The 15,921-nt window shown below is 38.6% G+C and overlaps 1 protein-coding gene across 4 annotated transcripts in view; it reads right to left on the bottom strand.

The window, feature by feature from the left end:
- Window positions 1-15,921, bottom strand: part of NAA35 (N-alpha-acetyltransferase 35, NatC auxiliary subunit) — a 95,016-nt gene that overhangs the window by 53,032 nt on the left and 26,063 nt on the right. For all 4 annotated transcript variants that reach the window (XM_060609931.3, XM_060609929.3, XM_060609930.3 and 1 more), the window contains exons 7-11: window positions 5,579-5,645; window positions 5,456-5,499; window positions 4,177-4,227; window positions 3,217-3,300; window positions 2,135-2,249 (exon numbers count right to left, since the gene is read on the bottom strand). In XM_060609931.3, the coding sequence (XP_060465914.1) occupies window positions 2,135-2,249; window positions 3,217-3,300; window positions 4,177-4,227; window positions 5,456-5,499; window positions 5,579-5,645 (361 nt within the window). The remainder of the gene's footprint in view (window positions 1-2,134; window positions 2,250-3,216; window positions 3,301-4,176; window positions 4,228-5,455; window positions 5,500-5,578; window positions 5,646-15,921) is intronic.

Raw genomic sequence — 15,921 nt, 5'->3', positions numbered from 1 at the left:
ACCACTCTGGATGGACTCCTGATGAGGAAGTGTTAGAGGGGGCGGGTCTGCTGGTGAATGCAAGGAGGGGCATACAGTGTTAGCAAGGTTTGTGCTGGTCTGTTGTGATAGGGTAATAGAGTGGCTTTGGAAAACTCCTGCTGTGGGTGGCAGAAGACCACAGAGGTGGGATGTGCTGTTAGCAAGCTAGGTGGAGAGTGTGCATCCTGCACTGGTTCCCGTGACTGTTTATCTAAGCTGGGCAGATGGGAAGGGAAATGGCACCCACCAGCTCTTTTGTTCTTCGAGAAGTCTCCTAAAGATCTTTTCTCCTGCAGCATACTTCAGAGACCAGCAAATAAATCTCGTTCCTGTATACCTCAGATGTTTTTCAAACTGCTGCTTCTATGCAATATCTCAGCAGGGCTGTTGTGCTGTCTCCTGAAGGGCAGTGTCTCAATTTCCTATTGCCTTCTGGCTCAGAGCTGAGCTTGTTGATTTTTAAAGTTCCAGGTGTTAAGCCCCACTGATTGTATGAACACAAGAAGTTAAACCCCTCTGGTTTTCAAAGCCAAATGTTATGGGGATTTATCTTCCCAGCGTAGGTCCCCTTTGCCTGATGTGGGGTCTGCTGCTCTCCCCTCTCCGCATCCTCAGTGTTACTCATTCCCACAGACAGCCCTGATGATCCATTTAACTCCTGACCACGTCTCCATCCTTCCTACCCTCTTCCATGTGGCCTCTTCTCTCTATCTGACTATGGAGAGTTGTTCTGACAGGCTTCCAGTGGTTTTCTGGGTAATTAACACTGATGTGGGTGTTGTAAGGTGTATCTGTGAAATGAGGGGATCTAAGGATCCTCCCACTCTGCCATCTTCCCCAGAATCCCCTTAGTCCTTTTTTTGGAGCACATACCCAGTGGTAACTTAAAAAGCTTTGGGGAGATTAATTTGGAGATTTTACTTACAATTATCTTCCTTCACAATTAAATGATACCTTGAAACTAGGATTCGAGATTAGAATACATCCCCTCACCCAAATTCTGAAAACACTACTCCATTTTTTTTCCTTCCTTCTTTCTTTCTTTTTTTTTTTAAGCAGGCTTCATACCCAGTGTGCAGCCCAACACAGGGCTTGAACTCATCACCCTGAGATCAAGACCTGAGCTGAGATGGGAGTCAGATGTTTAACCACTTGAGTCACCCAGGCGCCCCTGGCTCCATTTTTGTTTAATCACAAGTCTATGGAGATACAATTAACATACCATATAATTCATCTACCGAAAGTACAAAATTTAAGAGAATATAAGGGGCGCCCGGGTGGCTCAGTTGGTTAAGTGTCCGACTTTGGCTCAAGTCACGATCTTGTGGTCCATGAGTTCGAGCCCTGCGTCGGGCTCTGTGCTGACAGCTCAGAGCCTGGAGCCTGTTTCAGATTCTGTATCTCCCTCTCTCTCTGACCCTCCCCCGTTCATGCTGTGTCTCTGTCTCAAAAATAAAAAAACGTTAAAAAATTAAAAAAAAAAAAAAAAAAGAGAGAATATAAATATCATCTCGTTATAGTGAGTTTGAAAAATCACTACTGCTACAAATTATCTAAAATGTTAATTCAGCTGCAATTTTTACAACAAAAAGGTACAGTATTCCTTTCATTTTAAGACATATTTCATAAATATAACCTACTGTCAACAATGTGCCAAGCACTTCAGAGATACACAAATAAGACAGCTCCTGGCCTAAGATACTGTCATGGAAAGACAAACAGGCAAACAACTACAATGTGATATACTAAAAACATGTTGTAACACAGGCATGTATGAGTGCAATGAGGCCACAGAGGGCATATCTAGGCCAAGTATTCAGGGAATACTATGTAATCGAGGTGATGATCTCTCAAAGGAGTAAAGGGGAGAGGTGATTAAAAAAAGAATATAATGCTGACATCATAGAATGATCACCAGACAGGGTAAATATTCAGAGCCCAAACAGTAAGATACAGGAGATGGCCAAGTTCTACACTACATTTTATGTAAGTCTACAGAGTAAAACATCCCATGGTCCCAACAGGCTGACTTACACGAAATTTTAGAACAAACCAAACTATATAATCTGGATGGGTAAGAAAGAAAAAGAGTAAGAGTAAAACAGACAATTACCTCCTTTTGTAGTATCATTCTGAGCCTGGATGCCATGATGCAATGAATTATGAATGGCAGAAAGAAGATCTGCTGCTTGAACCATCAATTTTTGAGCTTCTGCAACAGCACTGGTCTAGCAAATAAATCACCAAAAACATTCTTACATATTCTTTCACTGAAAGATATACATTAAATAGGAAAATCCTATAAACAATAATGAAATTAAATGTTGTAATGACATTGGTTTTCAGAAACTATTCACTTAATACAGGATGCTCAGATCCTGTTAGGATAGAAATTAGTTTTTTACCCCTTCTTATATCTTGTAGGAGCCATTAAAAACGAACAGGAAATAATGCTGGCTTATTCTGTTCATCTTATATTTAAAAAAAAGAAAGGAAAAAAAATCGAGTTTCAGGCAACTGGAAAATTTCAACATTTCTACTATGCTATTCATTAAGTTGAAATTAAAAAAAAAAAAAGAAAACAGGAAAACAACAGACTTAGATCAATGGTAAAGGTTGGCTCTCTACTCACCACTTCCTAACTATCTACATATTAGTTTGTAATTGACTTCAATTAATGCAAATACACACAAAGAAAAAGTATTCACCATCTAGGGCTTACTTCTGGTTCTATACAAATCCAACAGTTAATTATTTAACTGAATGAAAGATGTCTACCTAAAATTCCCATTTTTGCTTTCTCCTTTTCAATTCACAAAACAAGACTACCCACAAGCAATTTCAGCTTCTATTATTATATCCATTAATAAGTAATATAAAATATATTTATATACCGACAACAGACACGGAGATGTTATGGAGCAGAATGTAAATTCATGTGACTTTTTGAAAAAATTATCAGGGCTACTCTAATATTACATATATATGTAATATTATATATATATGCGATAATATACACACACACAAATATATATAAAATCACCAGATAAAAATATACCAAATGCTCAATTCTGTATATGTGTGGTTGGGGGTGCTTTGATGGAAAAGCCTCAGAATTACTTCAATAACGCACTCTATCCCCCCAAAGGGAAAAAAAAATAACCCACTAAAATAGATTATAGTAAATACCCTTACCTCTTTCTTAGTAAAGGCTATGAGCACTGTCAGTAACACTCGAGTGAATTTCACTCTGCTGAATACTGCTAAACATTGTTGGTGCTAAAAAATAAGGACTAGAAGTTAAAAGATGCAAAGTCTGGCAAATGAATTTCATTTTCAAATATAGTATTTTAAGTCCTAAATCTCAATGTTAATGACTTACTATATTACAAACACTTTCACTTATAGTCTTTTAAATGCCTGAAAATAAGCTGCAGAAAACATAAAACCTATTCTACTGAAATAGAGATATAAAGTAAAACTTTTTTATCAATGGGATGGATTTTTCCTTAAGTCAAAAGTTACATTAATATCTCAAAAACTGAATTAGCATTTAAAAAAATTTTTTAATATTTATTCTTGAGAGAGAGAGAGAGAACGAGCGAGCATGAGCAGGAGAGGGACAGAGAGAGAGAGAGGGAAACACAGAATCCAAAGCAGGCTCCAGGCTCCTAGCTGTCAGCACAGAGCCCGACATGGGGCTCAAACTCACAAGCCGTGAGATCATGAACTGAGCTGAAGTCAGATGTTTAACCGACTGAGCCAACCAGGTGCCCCTGAATTAGCATTTTTAACAGGAATAATAAAAAGATGCTGTAAGCAGAGTCAGAAAATTAAGGATCTTGACAAAGGTTCAGCAACTTTTCATACTGTCCAAGTTCTTGAGTTTTGCCAAGTTTTGGTGTATCATCTGTAAAAAGTCATTTTTCTTCCTACCTCACAGGAATACTGAAGAGCTTTGAAATCATGTATTTGAAAGAGCTGTACTATCATTCTATCAAAATAAATACAAGGGAAATAAAATCCCTTGCAATGTCCAACTTTTAAAGAAATACCTTAAAAAGGGCTTCCATAAATTATAACGCAGTTCATAAAACTACAACATTAAGAGGTAGACTTCTCTGATATTATCTACCAGAAAATAAGTTCAATTACTTCTAGTTCAACTTCTGGATCTCTTTCTTCTCCTTGTCGACTTCGAGTACTCTAAAATTTTAAAAAAGGTGAATTAAAATAAACACAAACTTGTAGAAATACTAGTTTATAAATACCAAAATAAAGCACTAAATTAATTTATTGAGTATATGCAAGAATCTGATTTTAAAAAAAATATTTGGAAGAAAAAAACTGTATTTACTATTTATTTTCCTATTAATACTATATACAGAAAGTTCATTTTGATACCAATTATAAAGATCATATGGAAGAGTAAGGTATTAAAAACAGCAAAAGCAAAACAATGAAATAAGTAAAAGCACACGGTACTTCTTTCTTTTTAAAACGATGTATTAATTGAAAGTCTTGACACTCTCAAAACTAACCCTGTTAGGAAAAAATAGTAACCTTTATAAAAATCACATCATAAAAATAAAGTCACACTGTAAATACTGATTATTCTACACTAAAATGCAAAACCTCTCGTTTATACATGACTGACACACGACTATTTTGACAACTGCAGGGCAGTACTATGGGAAGATCTGGCAGAAGATCAGGGTTCTAGCCCCGCACTGCCACTTCCTAGTGGCATGCCCTATATTAATCTCAGACAGCTTACTTAACTCCTTTAAGCTGTGTTTTCCTCATCTAAAACTAGGGCATTGTATGCAACTTATTGCCTAATTCACTGCACAATTATAAATATCAACTAAGGCAATAATATATAATCACTGTGACAACCATGCTGTGTTATACGAGTGTAGAAAAAAAGCAGAAATAGAACTTTTTTCCTTTTTTAAATCTCTGTGCAAACCAAATCGTCACATCATCTGGCTCAAGGATATTATTCACAGAAGGCTTTCACCAGATTTGGGGAGCCACCATTTACTGAGGTCTTCTACTGTGTTGCACACATTGTACGAGCTATTGAAGATACAAAGTTGAAGATGATAGTCCTTACCTCTGAGGAACTTAACACTCTAGAATATTAATATTTAATATTTAATTTAATATTCTTAAAACAGCAGAGTATAATTCTAAAACACTGGCAAAAAAGTGAAACATCTTAAAGGTTACATTTTCAATACTTGAAAGGAACATTAATTCACCAGAAACTCCTCCTGTGAAGTTGTCTTCAAATTCATTGCCAAAAAGACACAGCAAATATCAATGAAGAGGGTGGTCCTCCCTTCACTAGCTGTAATCGGCTAAAGGTAACCTCACACTTAGAAGAGTTCAAAGATCCTAGAGCAAAGCAACGAGAGATGGAAAATACCTTTACTCTTCTTTGCATGTCATCCTCCACATCTTTTAGCATGCCTAGAAAGAGAGACCATGAGTTTAAACGGGAAACAAATCCAAACACAAAACTTGTGAATCATCGTATAAATTGTTTTACCTGTCACTCGAAGGTCTGTCACACTGTTAGCCATTTTAAATCCGTAAGTCATTGATTGAAAATCTTCCTGTACAGGAAAGCAATAATTAGGCCTTTGAGTACTAGCAAAACCTTATATTAGATTTCTCTTACAAAATCACAATTTGCTAATATGAACACAGTAATGAAATGTCATCAGCTTATCTATATACATCCACGTTTTCCCTATAATGTATCCTTAAAACATCATATTCTAATGCTGTCTCCATCTCTAATTGTTTGTCTTTAGGCAATTTAAATACACTTGCATTTAGTATGTTCATTTGCAAAATAAGGTTAATGCTTATGACGATATCAGAAAATAGTAATTCACACTTACGGAGTATTCTCACATTCACAAGTGAACAGTAAATGCACAGAAATTACTGCTTGATAAGATTGAAAGATTTAAACAAGACTTTTAATTCAAAAATTATCAAATGCTTGTTTACACACTGTTCGGCTACAAAGGTTAAGCCTTCTCAAATAAAATTACTCAAAGTGATAGCAAAAGCACATTTCCACTCAGCCCCGCTATAAAGAAAAAGTTATTCATACATGGATTCCTACCTGCAAAGTCATTTAAAACACTGCTAAGACATTAACAAATTAAGTAGTTTGCTAGACTCACTTTGAAGACTAGAAATTTAATATCATTTGGCTGATTCTATTAAGTCACAAGCTCTATTAAAGGAATGTTTCTGTCATGTTAGAATTCTTAACACATATATAGAAGCCTAATACAATGGAATAACAGGCGTTTACAGCAGGGGCCAGAACTATAACAGAATTTTTGGATTCTTAAAAGTATCAGTGTAATCTATATGTAATCTATATCACGTACTATAGGTTACAAACAGAAAAACAAACAAACAAACATCAATGTCCCTGGGTTCAAAGAACTGTTAGTGTTATTACAGGACTCACAGGATTGGGACTTTTAAAAATCTCAGGTTGTGTTACAAAGCTGTGAGCTTATCCTCTAGGTAAAGTTTATGCTCTACCCCTACTTGGCCACCAAATAGGATTCTCGTGTTTTACACGTCTAAAAAGGATCTCTCCCAGTGTTTACCACATTGCTAAATGGCACCTCTACCCACCCATAGTTACTCTGGCTGAAAACCTTCACCTCGATTCCTCTCATTTTCCCACGTTCTGTATCAGATCCTCAGAACAGATGACAGACTCAAACTTCCAATTTCTCATCTAAGCGCAGCTCCCGGCTTTCACAGCTGTCTCTAGTGAAGGCACCACCGCCTCTCACTTCCACAACTGCCTCCACACAGGGCCCCCCCCTTCCATGCTTATCCCTGCTACAATTTATTCACCACCAGAAGCCGAAAGGGTTGTTTTAAAATAAGTCATTTCACATCACCTCCTACTGAAAACCTTTCAACTGTTTCCCTCCTCACAGGAAAATCAAAAATCCTACATAGACTGAGGCCCTCCATCAATCACCATGTGGCCCAGCTTCCCTCTCCAACCTCATTTCCTTCTACCTACCATTCTTCTCCACGATCCCTGCACTGCAGCCACACAGGCCTTATTATCCTTCAGACACATCAAACACGTTCTCTTCTCAAGACCTCTGTACATGCTGACCCCTCCCTACAAGGAGTTTCTTCCTAAGATCTCCAAAGCCCCTTCATTCACTGTATTCTAGCCTCTGTTTCCGTGTCAAACCTCAAAACAGAGCTTTGCACTGTGCATTCTCTTTGAAACAGCATCCCCTGCCATTCTACATGCCCTGTGCCTGCTTTACTCTTCTACATAGAACTTACCAACACCTGACGAGATGTATTTGTTTAGTGACACACTGTCTGTCTCAAGGAATGCATGATCAATGACATCAAGGCTTTGTTGTATTCACTGCTTTATCTCCAGGGCTTAGAACTGTACTTGGCACAAAGTACTGTTCAAAATATATTTGTCAACTGAATGATGACCTACTGTAGGACAGGTAGATCAAGTCGGCTCGGGATACTTGTGGGACTGGTGGACACCGTGGCAAACTGGAGAAGACATGCTTCATCTGAAGGAAGCCAGCCACTACTTATCTTACTGAGTAATGAAGGCACAACTAGTGTTTTTCAGAACAAAAACTTAATTTAACATAAAATCCTCCAACTTTTGAATGTTACTCATTTTTAAAAAATTAAGTAGGCCAACACCGTGAAGATGAAACAAAACACACCAGTAAGCCCCATCGATGCAACGTTTTCCAAGAGGAATCATTGCATCTAAGGAAAAGCATTCACATGATAGAATACCGCAGGTCTATGTAAATAAATACTAGCCTTGGTAACAGAACTTCATCTAAGTCACTGGAGGACTGAAGCAGACCGAGTTACATAAGCAGATGCTACCATTAAAAGATCATTCCTGAAACCTTGTAGATTTAACAAGCGCAAAAATCAAAGTGAAACCAGGGAGACAGACCAGTTACTGGACACTACCCAACAGTACAAGCAGGAGCTGACGACGATTTGGATTGAGATTATAACTGGAGGTGATGAGAGGTTGTTGAAATCAGGATATATTGAAAAGGTAAAGCCTACACAATGTGCCAAAGACGCGAATGTGGAGTAGGAGGTAAACTTCACAATCAAGGATCATTTTCAGGTGTTTCGTCTGAGCAACTGGTATATGATAGCACAATTTACTGAGAGGGGGCAGACTTTCAGAGGAGTAGGTTTAAAGGCAGAAATGGAGTACAATTTTGATTAAGTTTATGATTTCTTTAGTTATCCAAGTGAAGATTTCAGGAAGGCACTTGCGTGAGTCTGGAAGTCAGGGGAGGAATCAGGACTAGAGACATAAATTTGGGCTTCATCAGCACAGAGTTGGTATAATATGGCGCAGAACCAGAGGACATCAACTGAAGCAGAAGGGACACAGGAGCCCAGGTGCGTTCCAGCATCTAGAGGAGCAAACATGAGATATGTGCTAACCAATGAGAAAGAAAGAAATCCAAGAGACAGCTGTATCAGGAAGATGAGAAGGAAGTATTTCAAAGAGAGGTCAACTGTGTCAAATGAAGTCAAAAGCTGCAGAGTATAAACAATGGAGTTAGCAAAATGGAGATCATTAAGGGCCTTGTTAAGACCAGTTTCTGTGCAGTGGTAGAAAAAAATGTACGAGAGGGTGAGAAGAGACGAGGAGAAAGTAAAATAAGTAAACATTAACAGCTCACTCAAGGAGTTTTTTGCACAGGGTAGCAGAGAAATGACAGTGTAGATATAAGGAGTCATGGGATCAAAGGAACTGTGGTATTTTGTTTTAAACTGATTGATATTTAAAGCATGTTTATATGCCATAAGAATAATCTAGTAGGGAAAGAGACACTAACAATGCAATACAGAGACGGGTTAATGATTGCAGCAGGCAAGAGGGAACAGAATGGAGAACACAAGTGGAAGCTGAGCTTATATTGTCAGGGATACTTGTATTTTCACAAGATAATAGGTAGATGATGTGGGTTCCAATACAGTCTAGCATGTGTGGTTGTGAGAAGATGAGGTACTCCTACCTACGTCTGATTCCATCAAATATTTCATTAAGGTACAAAGTAAGCTGACACTGGCAACGGAGGTCTTGAGAGATAAAAGATGTGGAGAAGTCCCTGAGAGGCTATGAAACCAAGTTTACCACAGAAGTGTTGAAAGATAGGACTGTCTCTAGTGCTGAGTGCCCATCTGAGATTTGCAGTCCTAAAATTAAAGTGAGAATAGACACACAGATGTGGGTTTTCTCGAGCAGCCTTCTGCTGTTTGGGTGCAAGCAGCAAGTAGACAGATGGTTGGGGTTTTGCCATGTAAGTGACACATTATGATGAGATGAGAAGGGCAAGGGAGTTAAGGGTGTCTGAAAACGAATGATTTCACCAGCGGACCATGGAAATGAGGCCACAAGAGAGAAAGGAGCAGCATCTGGGAATCTGGGAGGTCTCTGTGGAACTGAAGGATAGCAGGAGCAGGGGAAGCCAGAAAGTAAGTGGTAGCGATCAAAGGGTAGTATTTTTGAATTCAACATCTTGAAAGTGTAGATTAGTAAGGAAAGTTTTGCCTTCCTTATCCATTTCTGAACCATTTTCTGAGGACACAATGGTGGCTGGTATGGACTAGATAACCAGGGATACAATGGCGAAACACAACCATAGCCATTATAGAGTCTGTTATCCAGTGAGACAATTAAGACATCTTGACAGGTACAAAGCCCCATGTTCTTTACTGTACTTTACAATACTGCCAAGATACAGTTGCAGAAAGTTATCACGGATATTCAGGGTTCTATAAAACACAGTATTTAAAACAATGCAGCACCACAAGAAAATTTAGAATGATAAAATATTTATAATCATAACTGCAGAACACCCAATACCAGTACTTAATGCGATTCCAACTAAACCAGTAATCTTGACTGTGCTAATAATATAATAGTCTAACCAAGTAAAAATGTTTTCAATCGCTTCTAAAACAATTGCAATATATCAGTTACAATTTAATATTGCTTTAAAAAATCATTTCAGAGGCTCCTGAAATGATTTGATTCATTCAACCAAATCTGAGTACCTTCTACAGACCAGATACTGAGTAACACATTAGGGCTACAAGGAAGGGTAAAACATGGTCACAGATGATTCACATCAAGACTTCAAACAATCTAAATGTCCATTAGCAAGTGCCTTGTAATTTACTGTATATACAATGGAATACTAATAAATAATAACATTATTATGTACTTACTATATGCCAGGCACTCTTCTAAAAATTTTATTGTATTAACTTTACTAACCCTCACAACACTCTGAGGTGGGGACTATTACAAACTACATTTTATAAATGAGGACACTGAGGCATAGAAGCACCACACAGTGTATAGGTGACAGAGGAAGAACACAAACTTAGGTGGCGTCAATCCCTGCAGGCTGTACTTTTTAAACTTTTATTTTGAAAAAATTTCAGAATACAAAGTCCCATATTCCTTTCCGATATTCTTCAAATGATAACATTTTACCATATTTGCATTATGATTCTCTAGATTGTTTTCTTAAACATCTGAGACTAAGTCCTACCCTGTGATGCCATTTTACCTCTAAATCCTTCAGTAAGGGGGCGCCTAGGTGGCTCAGTTAGTTAAGCGGCAGACTTCCGCTCAGGTCATGATCTCACGGTTCATGTGTTTGAGCCTCCCAGTGGAAACTGCTTGGGATTCTCTCTCTCCCTCTCTCTCTGCCCTCCCCTGCTCGTGCCCATGCTCTCTCTCAAGATAAACTTAAAATAAATAAATACTTGTGTGATTTTTCCAAAACAAATAATCACTCTCTTACATAATCACACTACAATGATCAAATTAGGAAATTCATGTCTCTTTAATGTGGAGCATTTCCTCCATCCTTATCTTTCCTGCCTGACATTTTGGAATAGTACAGGCCAAAGTTATTCTGTGCACATCCTTCAATATGGGTTTGCCTATGTCTCCCCAAGATTAAATCCAATTTATGTCATATTGGATAGGAATACCACAGAAGTGATGCTGTGTTCTTCATGGAGCATTGTATCTGGAGGTACATGTTGACCTGTCCTATTGTTGGTGATATTAAGTCTGGCCACTTAGCTAAGATGGTATCTGCCACGTTTCTTCACTGTAAACTACTCACTTCCCTTTGTAATTAATATATATCTTGCCAGAAGATACTTGGAGGCTAGGTACAAATCCTGTGCTCATTATACTTTTGTTCACTAGTTTTAGCATCCTTTAATGATTCATGCCACAGATAATTATTCAAAACCTGTACTCTTTTTTTTTTTTTTAATTTTTTTTTTTAACGTTTTATTTATTTTTGAGACAGGGAGAGACAGAGCATGAACGGGGGAGGGCCAGAGAGAGGGAGACACAGAATCTGAAACAGGCTCCAGGCTCTGAGCTGTCAGCACAGAGCCCGACGCGGGGCTCCAACTCACGGACTGCGAGATCACGACCTGAGCCGAAGTCGGCCGCTTAACCGACTGAGCCACCCAGGCGCCCCTCAAAACCTGTACTCTTAACATGATGTTATGCAGCTAATAAAAAACAATGAGGTAGCTCTCCACCTACATGTGTTGGTAGGTATAGAAATCTATTTTCTATTGTCTGTGGGAAAAAGTTGCAGTTTATATAATTTTATCACGTTAAATAAAATACACATGTATACATATTATTAGGAAGTATGTGAGGAAATATACACCAAATGGGTAATAGCATTTACTCTTTACCAGGCAAACCAGAACTTTAAAAAAAAAATTGTTTTTAATATTTATTTTTGAGAGAGAGAGAGAGAGAGAGAGAGAGAGAGCTTGAGCAGGGGAGGAACAGACAGAGAGGGGGACACAGAATCTGAAACAGGCTCCAGGCTCCAAGCTGTCAGCACAGAGCCCAACATGGGGCTCGAACCCACAAACCGTGAGATCATAACCTGAGCCAAAGTCAGATGCTTAACCAACTGAGCCACCCAGGCGCCCCAAACCAACTTTTATAGTTTATTTTTGTATTAGAAATATGTTTGGCTGCAAATAAGACAAAAATCCAACTACAGTGACTTAAGTGATACACACTTCTAGCATGCCAAATAACAGGAATTCCAGAAGTAATCTTTCAGCTCCATCATCCTAAGCTGAGACCATCTCAGATTTTCAAGTTTACAAAATGAAGCAGGAGTTACCTTCAAACATTACATCCATAATCAAAGAAAATGACAGAAGGAGTGGGCCATACATGCATTCATTATTCAAACTGGCACACTATTGAGAGTAAAAAGGGATGCTATTAATAACCATACAGGATAAAAGGTGCCAAGTAAGACTGTTCCATGCAAGCCAGTACGCAGACACCAGCTGTAATAGAAGAATGTGCTAAGAAGAGCAGAGAAGAAAACTGAAATCTGTATGGGCAAGTCCGGAGAGTGGGATCCAAGCCTAAAGATAAATAGGACTTTTCCCTAAATAGGTAAGGAGAAAAGACGTAAGAGCCAGAAGGAGCATACTGTGCACAGGCATGGGATAATGAGAGAATAGCGTACTCAGGAGCAGCTGAACAACAATATGCCACAGGGAGAAGGAAGAGGAGTAATGAATACCACAATGAAATGACAATGTAAGAGTGATCATCAAGAAGGCAAGAGATGACAAGTGTCGGTGAGGATGTGGAGAAAGAGAATCCTTGTGCACTGTTGGTGGGATTGTAAACTAGTTCAGCCACTATGGAGAACAGTATGGAGGTTCGTCAAAAAATTAAAATAGAACTACCCTAAAAAAAAAAAAAAAAAAAAAAGACCTATCCTATGATCCAACAATCCCAATTCTAGGTATAGATCAAAAAGAAATGAAAGCAGATAACGAAGAGACCTACATGGCTCCCATGTTACTGCAGTACTATTCACAACAGCCAAGACACAAAAACAACCTAAGTGTCCACCAATGCATGAATGGATAAAGATGTGGTATGTATGTATGTATGTATGTATGTATGTATAGACAATGGAATTCTACTCAGCCATAGAAAAAAGGAAATCCTGCCATTTGCAACAACATAGACCTGGAGAATACCATACCACATGAGTAAGTCAGAGACAGAAAAACAAACACTATATGTTACCTCTTACGGTGGAATCTAACTAAGAAAACCAAAATTATAAAAGCTAGTAAAATGGTGAGTAAAAGAATAAAATGGCAGTTGCCAGGAACTGGAGGGTGAGGAAATGGGAGAGGTGTTCAGGGTACATATTGACAACTAGGCGGTAAGTCCTGGACCTAACACAAGCACAGATTATAAACAACAAAACTCTATTATAAACACTAAATGTGCTAAGAGACTAGATTTTAACCGTTCCCAGCACTAACAGAAATGATCATTATGTGATGCAACAGGTGTGAGCTATGGCAATTATACAGCAATATAAATGCATCGTATCAATGTGCGCTACACCTTAAACGTCCACAACACTGTATGTCAAATATAACTCAATAAAACAACAAAAAAGATGAGTAATAAAGTTAGGCCTGGCTCATGGACAGCGTTACTCTAAGAGGTTTTTGACTTTTATCATGTAGGCAGCAGAAAGGGTGAACTTCTGGTTAAATGCTGACTTCTACTATACCTCTTAAAATCATACTAACAATGACACTATAGGAATTACAAGTTTGAATCCCAAAGGACAAAGAGAATGGAGGACAAGAGACAAAATGCATAAGACAATTTTTGGAAGATGCAAAGTAATGGACAAAAAGTAACTGACTTATGTGAGTGAAAAAAGCTAAACCAATGCCACTCGGAAGTAAAGACAAAGAAAACTTTCAAGAATTCAGAGTTCCTGGATGGCTCAGTTGGTTGAGTGTCTGACTTTGGCTCAGCCCATGACCTCACAGTTTGAGTTCAAATCCTACATTAGGATTGCTGTTGTCAGTGCAGAGCTTGCTTGGGATCCTCTGTCTCCCTCTGCCCCTCCCTGCTTGCATGGGGGCTCTATTTTTCTCTCTCAAAAATAAACAAACATTAAAAAAAAAAAAAATTAGAGGTATCAGACACCTTTGTAGACTGAGGTATGGCATCAGAAGAAGCTGATGTTTAAGGAAGGAGCTCTTAGTCTGCCTCCACCCTCACCCTACATAAGCAAGGCAATATATGCCTGTCATTAAGGTGCATTAACACCCAGCAGCACCTGGCACATGCTAACAAATAGATAGTATCAGTCAAAGACAGGCAAACTATTTCTTACAGAGCCAGATAATATATATTTTATCCATTGCAGGCCAAGTGGTAAAGTGGAGAATATTATGTAGGTACTTATAACTCTTTAAAACGCAGAAACCGTTCTTAGCTCAAGAGCCATAAAAAACAAAGGCAACAGGGTAGGTTGGTCTGCAGGCTATAGTTTGACAGCCTTTGGTTCACAGGACTTCCTGAGGGTTTATCTGTGGGGAATGAGAGAAAGAGAAGAATCAAGGATGACTGCAGGATTTTTGTTCTACACGAGAAGAACGGAGCTCCATTTGCTGAGATTGAGAAGACTACAGAAAGAAGTAGTTAGGAGGCAAGGGGGAAATCAGCAACTCCATTTTGGAAACGTACTCTGAGACAGACATCTAAATGGAGAATGCAGAACAGGCAGTAAGCACATAGAAGTCTGAGATTTAGGGAAGTCTAAAGTCTAGGCTGAGGATACAAACTTAGGCTTAATTAGTAGAGACAGAATTTAAGACTATGAAACTGCACGAGGTCATCAGGGAAGTGAGTACAGACAGAAGTGTAAAGATGGAGCCTGAGCCACACCAATATTTAGACTGTGCTGTCCAATATGGCCATCACACAACCAGTCAAGTAGTGAGTGCTTCAAATGTGGATGGTTCAAACTGAGATGTGCTGTGAGTGTAACATACATACCACACTTGGAATACTTGGTACCAAAAAATGCAATTTTATGTTTCATTAATGTTTTTTAAATAATTATATACTGTAATATTATTTTAGATATATTGGACTAATAAAACGTTCCAAAATTAATTCCACCGATAAGCTACTACAACATTTTAAATGATATAAATGGCTTGTATTCTGTTATCTATTGGACAGTGCTGGCCTAAAGAATGAGATGACAAACCGGGGCACCTGAATGGCTCAGTTGGTTAAACGTCTGACTTTGGCTCAGGTCATGATCTCATGGTTCGTGCGTTCAAGCCCCATGTCAGGCTCTGTGCTGACAGCTTGGAGCCTGTAGCCTGCTTTGGATTCTGTGTCTCCCTCTCTCTCTGCCTCTCCCTCATTTGTGCTGTCGACCTCTCAAAAATAAATAAACATTAAAAAAAATTTAGGGGCTCCTGGGTGGCTCAGTTGGTTGGGCGGCTGACTTCGGCTCAGGTCATGATCTCGCAGTCCATGAGTTCGAGCCCTGTGTCAGGCTCTGTGCTGACAGCTCCGAGCTTGGAGCCTGCTTCGGATTCTGTCTCCCTCTCTTTCTAGCCCTCCCCCGTTTGCACTCTGTCTCTGTCTTTCAAAAATGAATAAATGTTAAAAAAAATTTTTTTTAATTTTTTTAAAAAAGAGTGAGATGACAAACAAGAACAATCAGTGAGGCAGGAAACCAGGGAAAAAGAGCCAAGAAAATAATTTGTTTCAAGGATGGACTCCATGTCAAAAATCTGATGACCAATCAAGTTTAAGACCAAACATTAACCAACGGGTTTAGCAACACTGAGGTCTTGGGTGACCATGACAATGAAGCTTTGGTGGAATACCATTCAAAGCCTGACTTGAGTGAATTCAAGAAGTCTGGCTGAAAAGAACTGAGATAT

Source organism: Panthera onca, chromosome D4, assembly GCF_046562875.1.
Source record: "Panthera onca isolate mPanOnc1 chromosome D4, mPanOnc1 haplotype 2, whole genome shotgun sequence".
Lineage (NCBI taxonomy): Eukaryota > Metazoa > Chordata > Mammalia > Carnivora > Felidae > Panthera > Panthera onca.
Note: the sequence above shows the minus strand (reverse complement) of the source record. Positions and strands in the feature narration are given on the sequence as shown.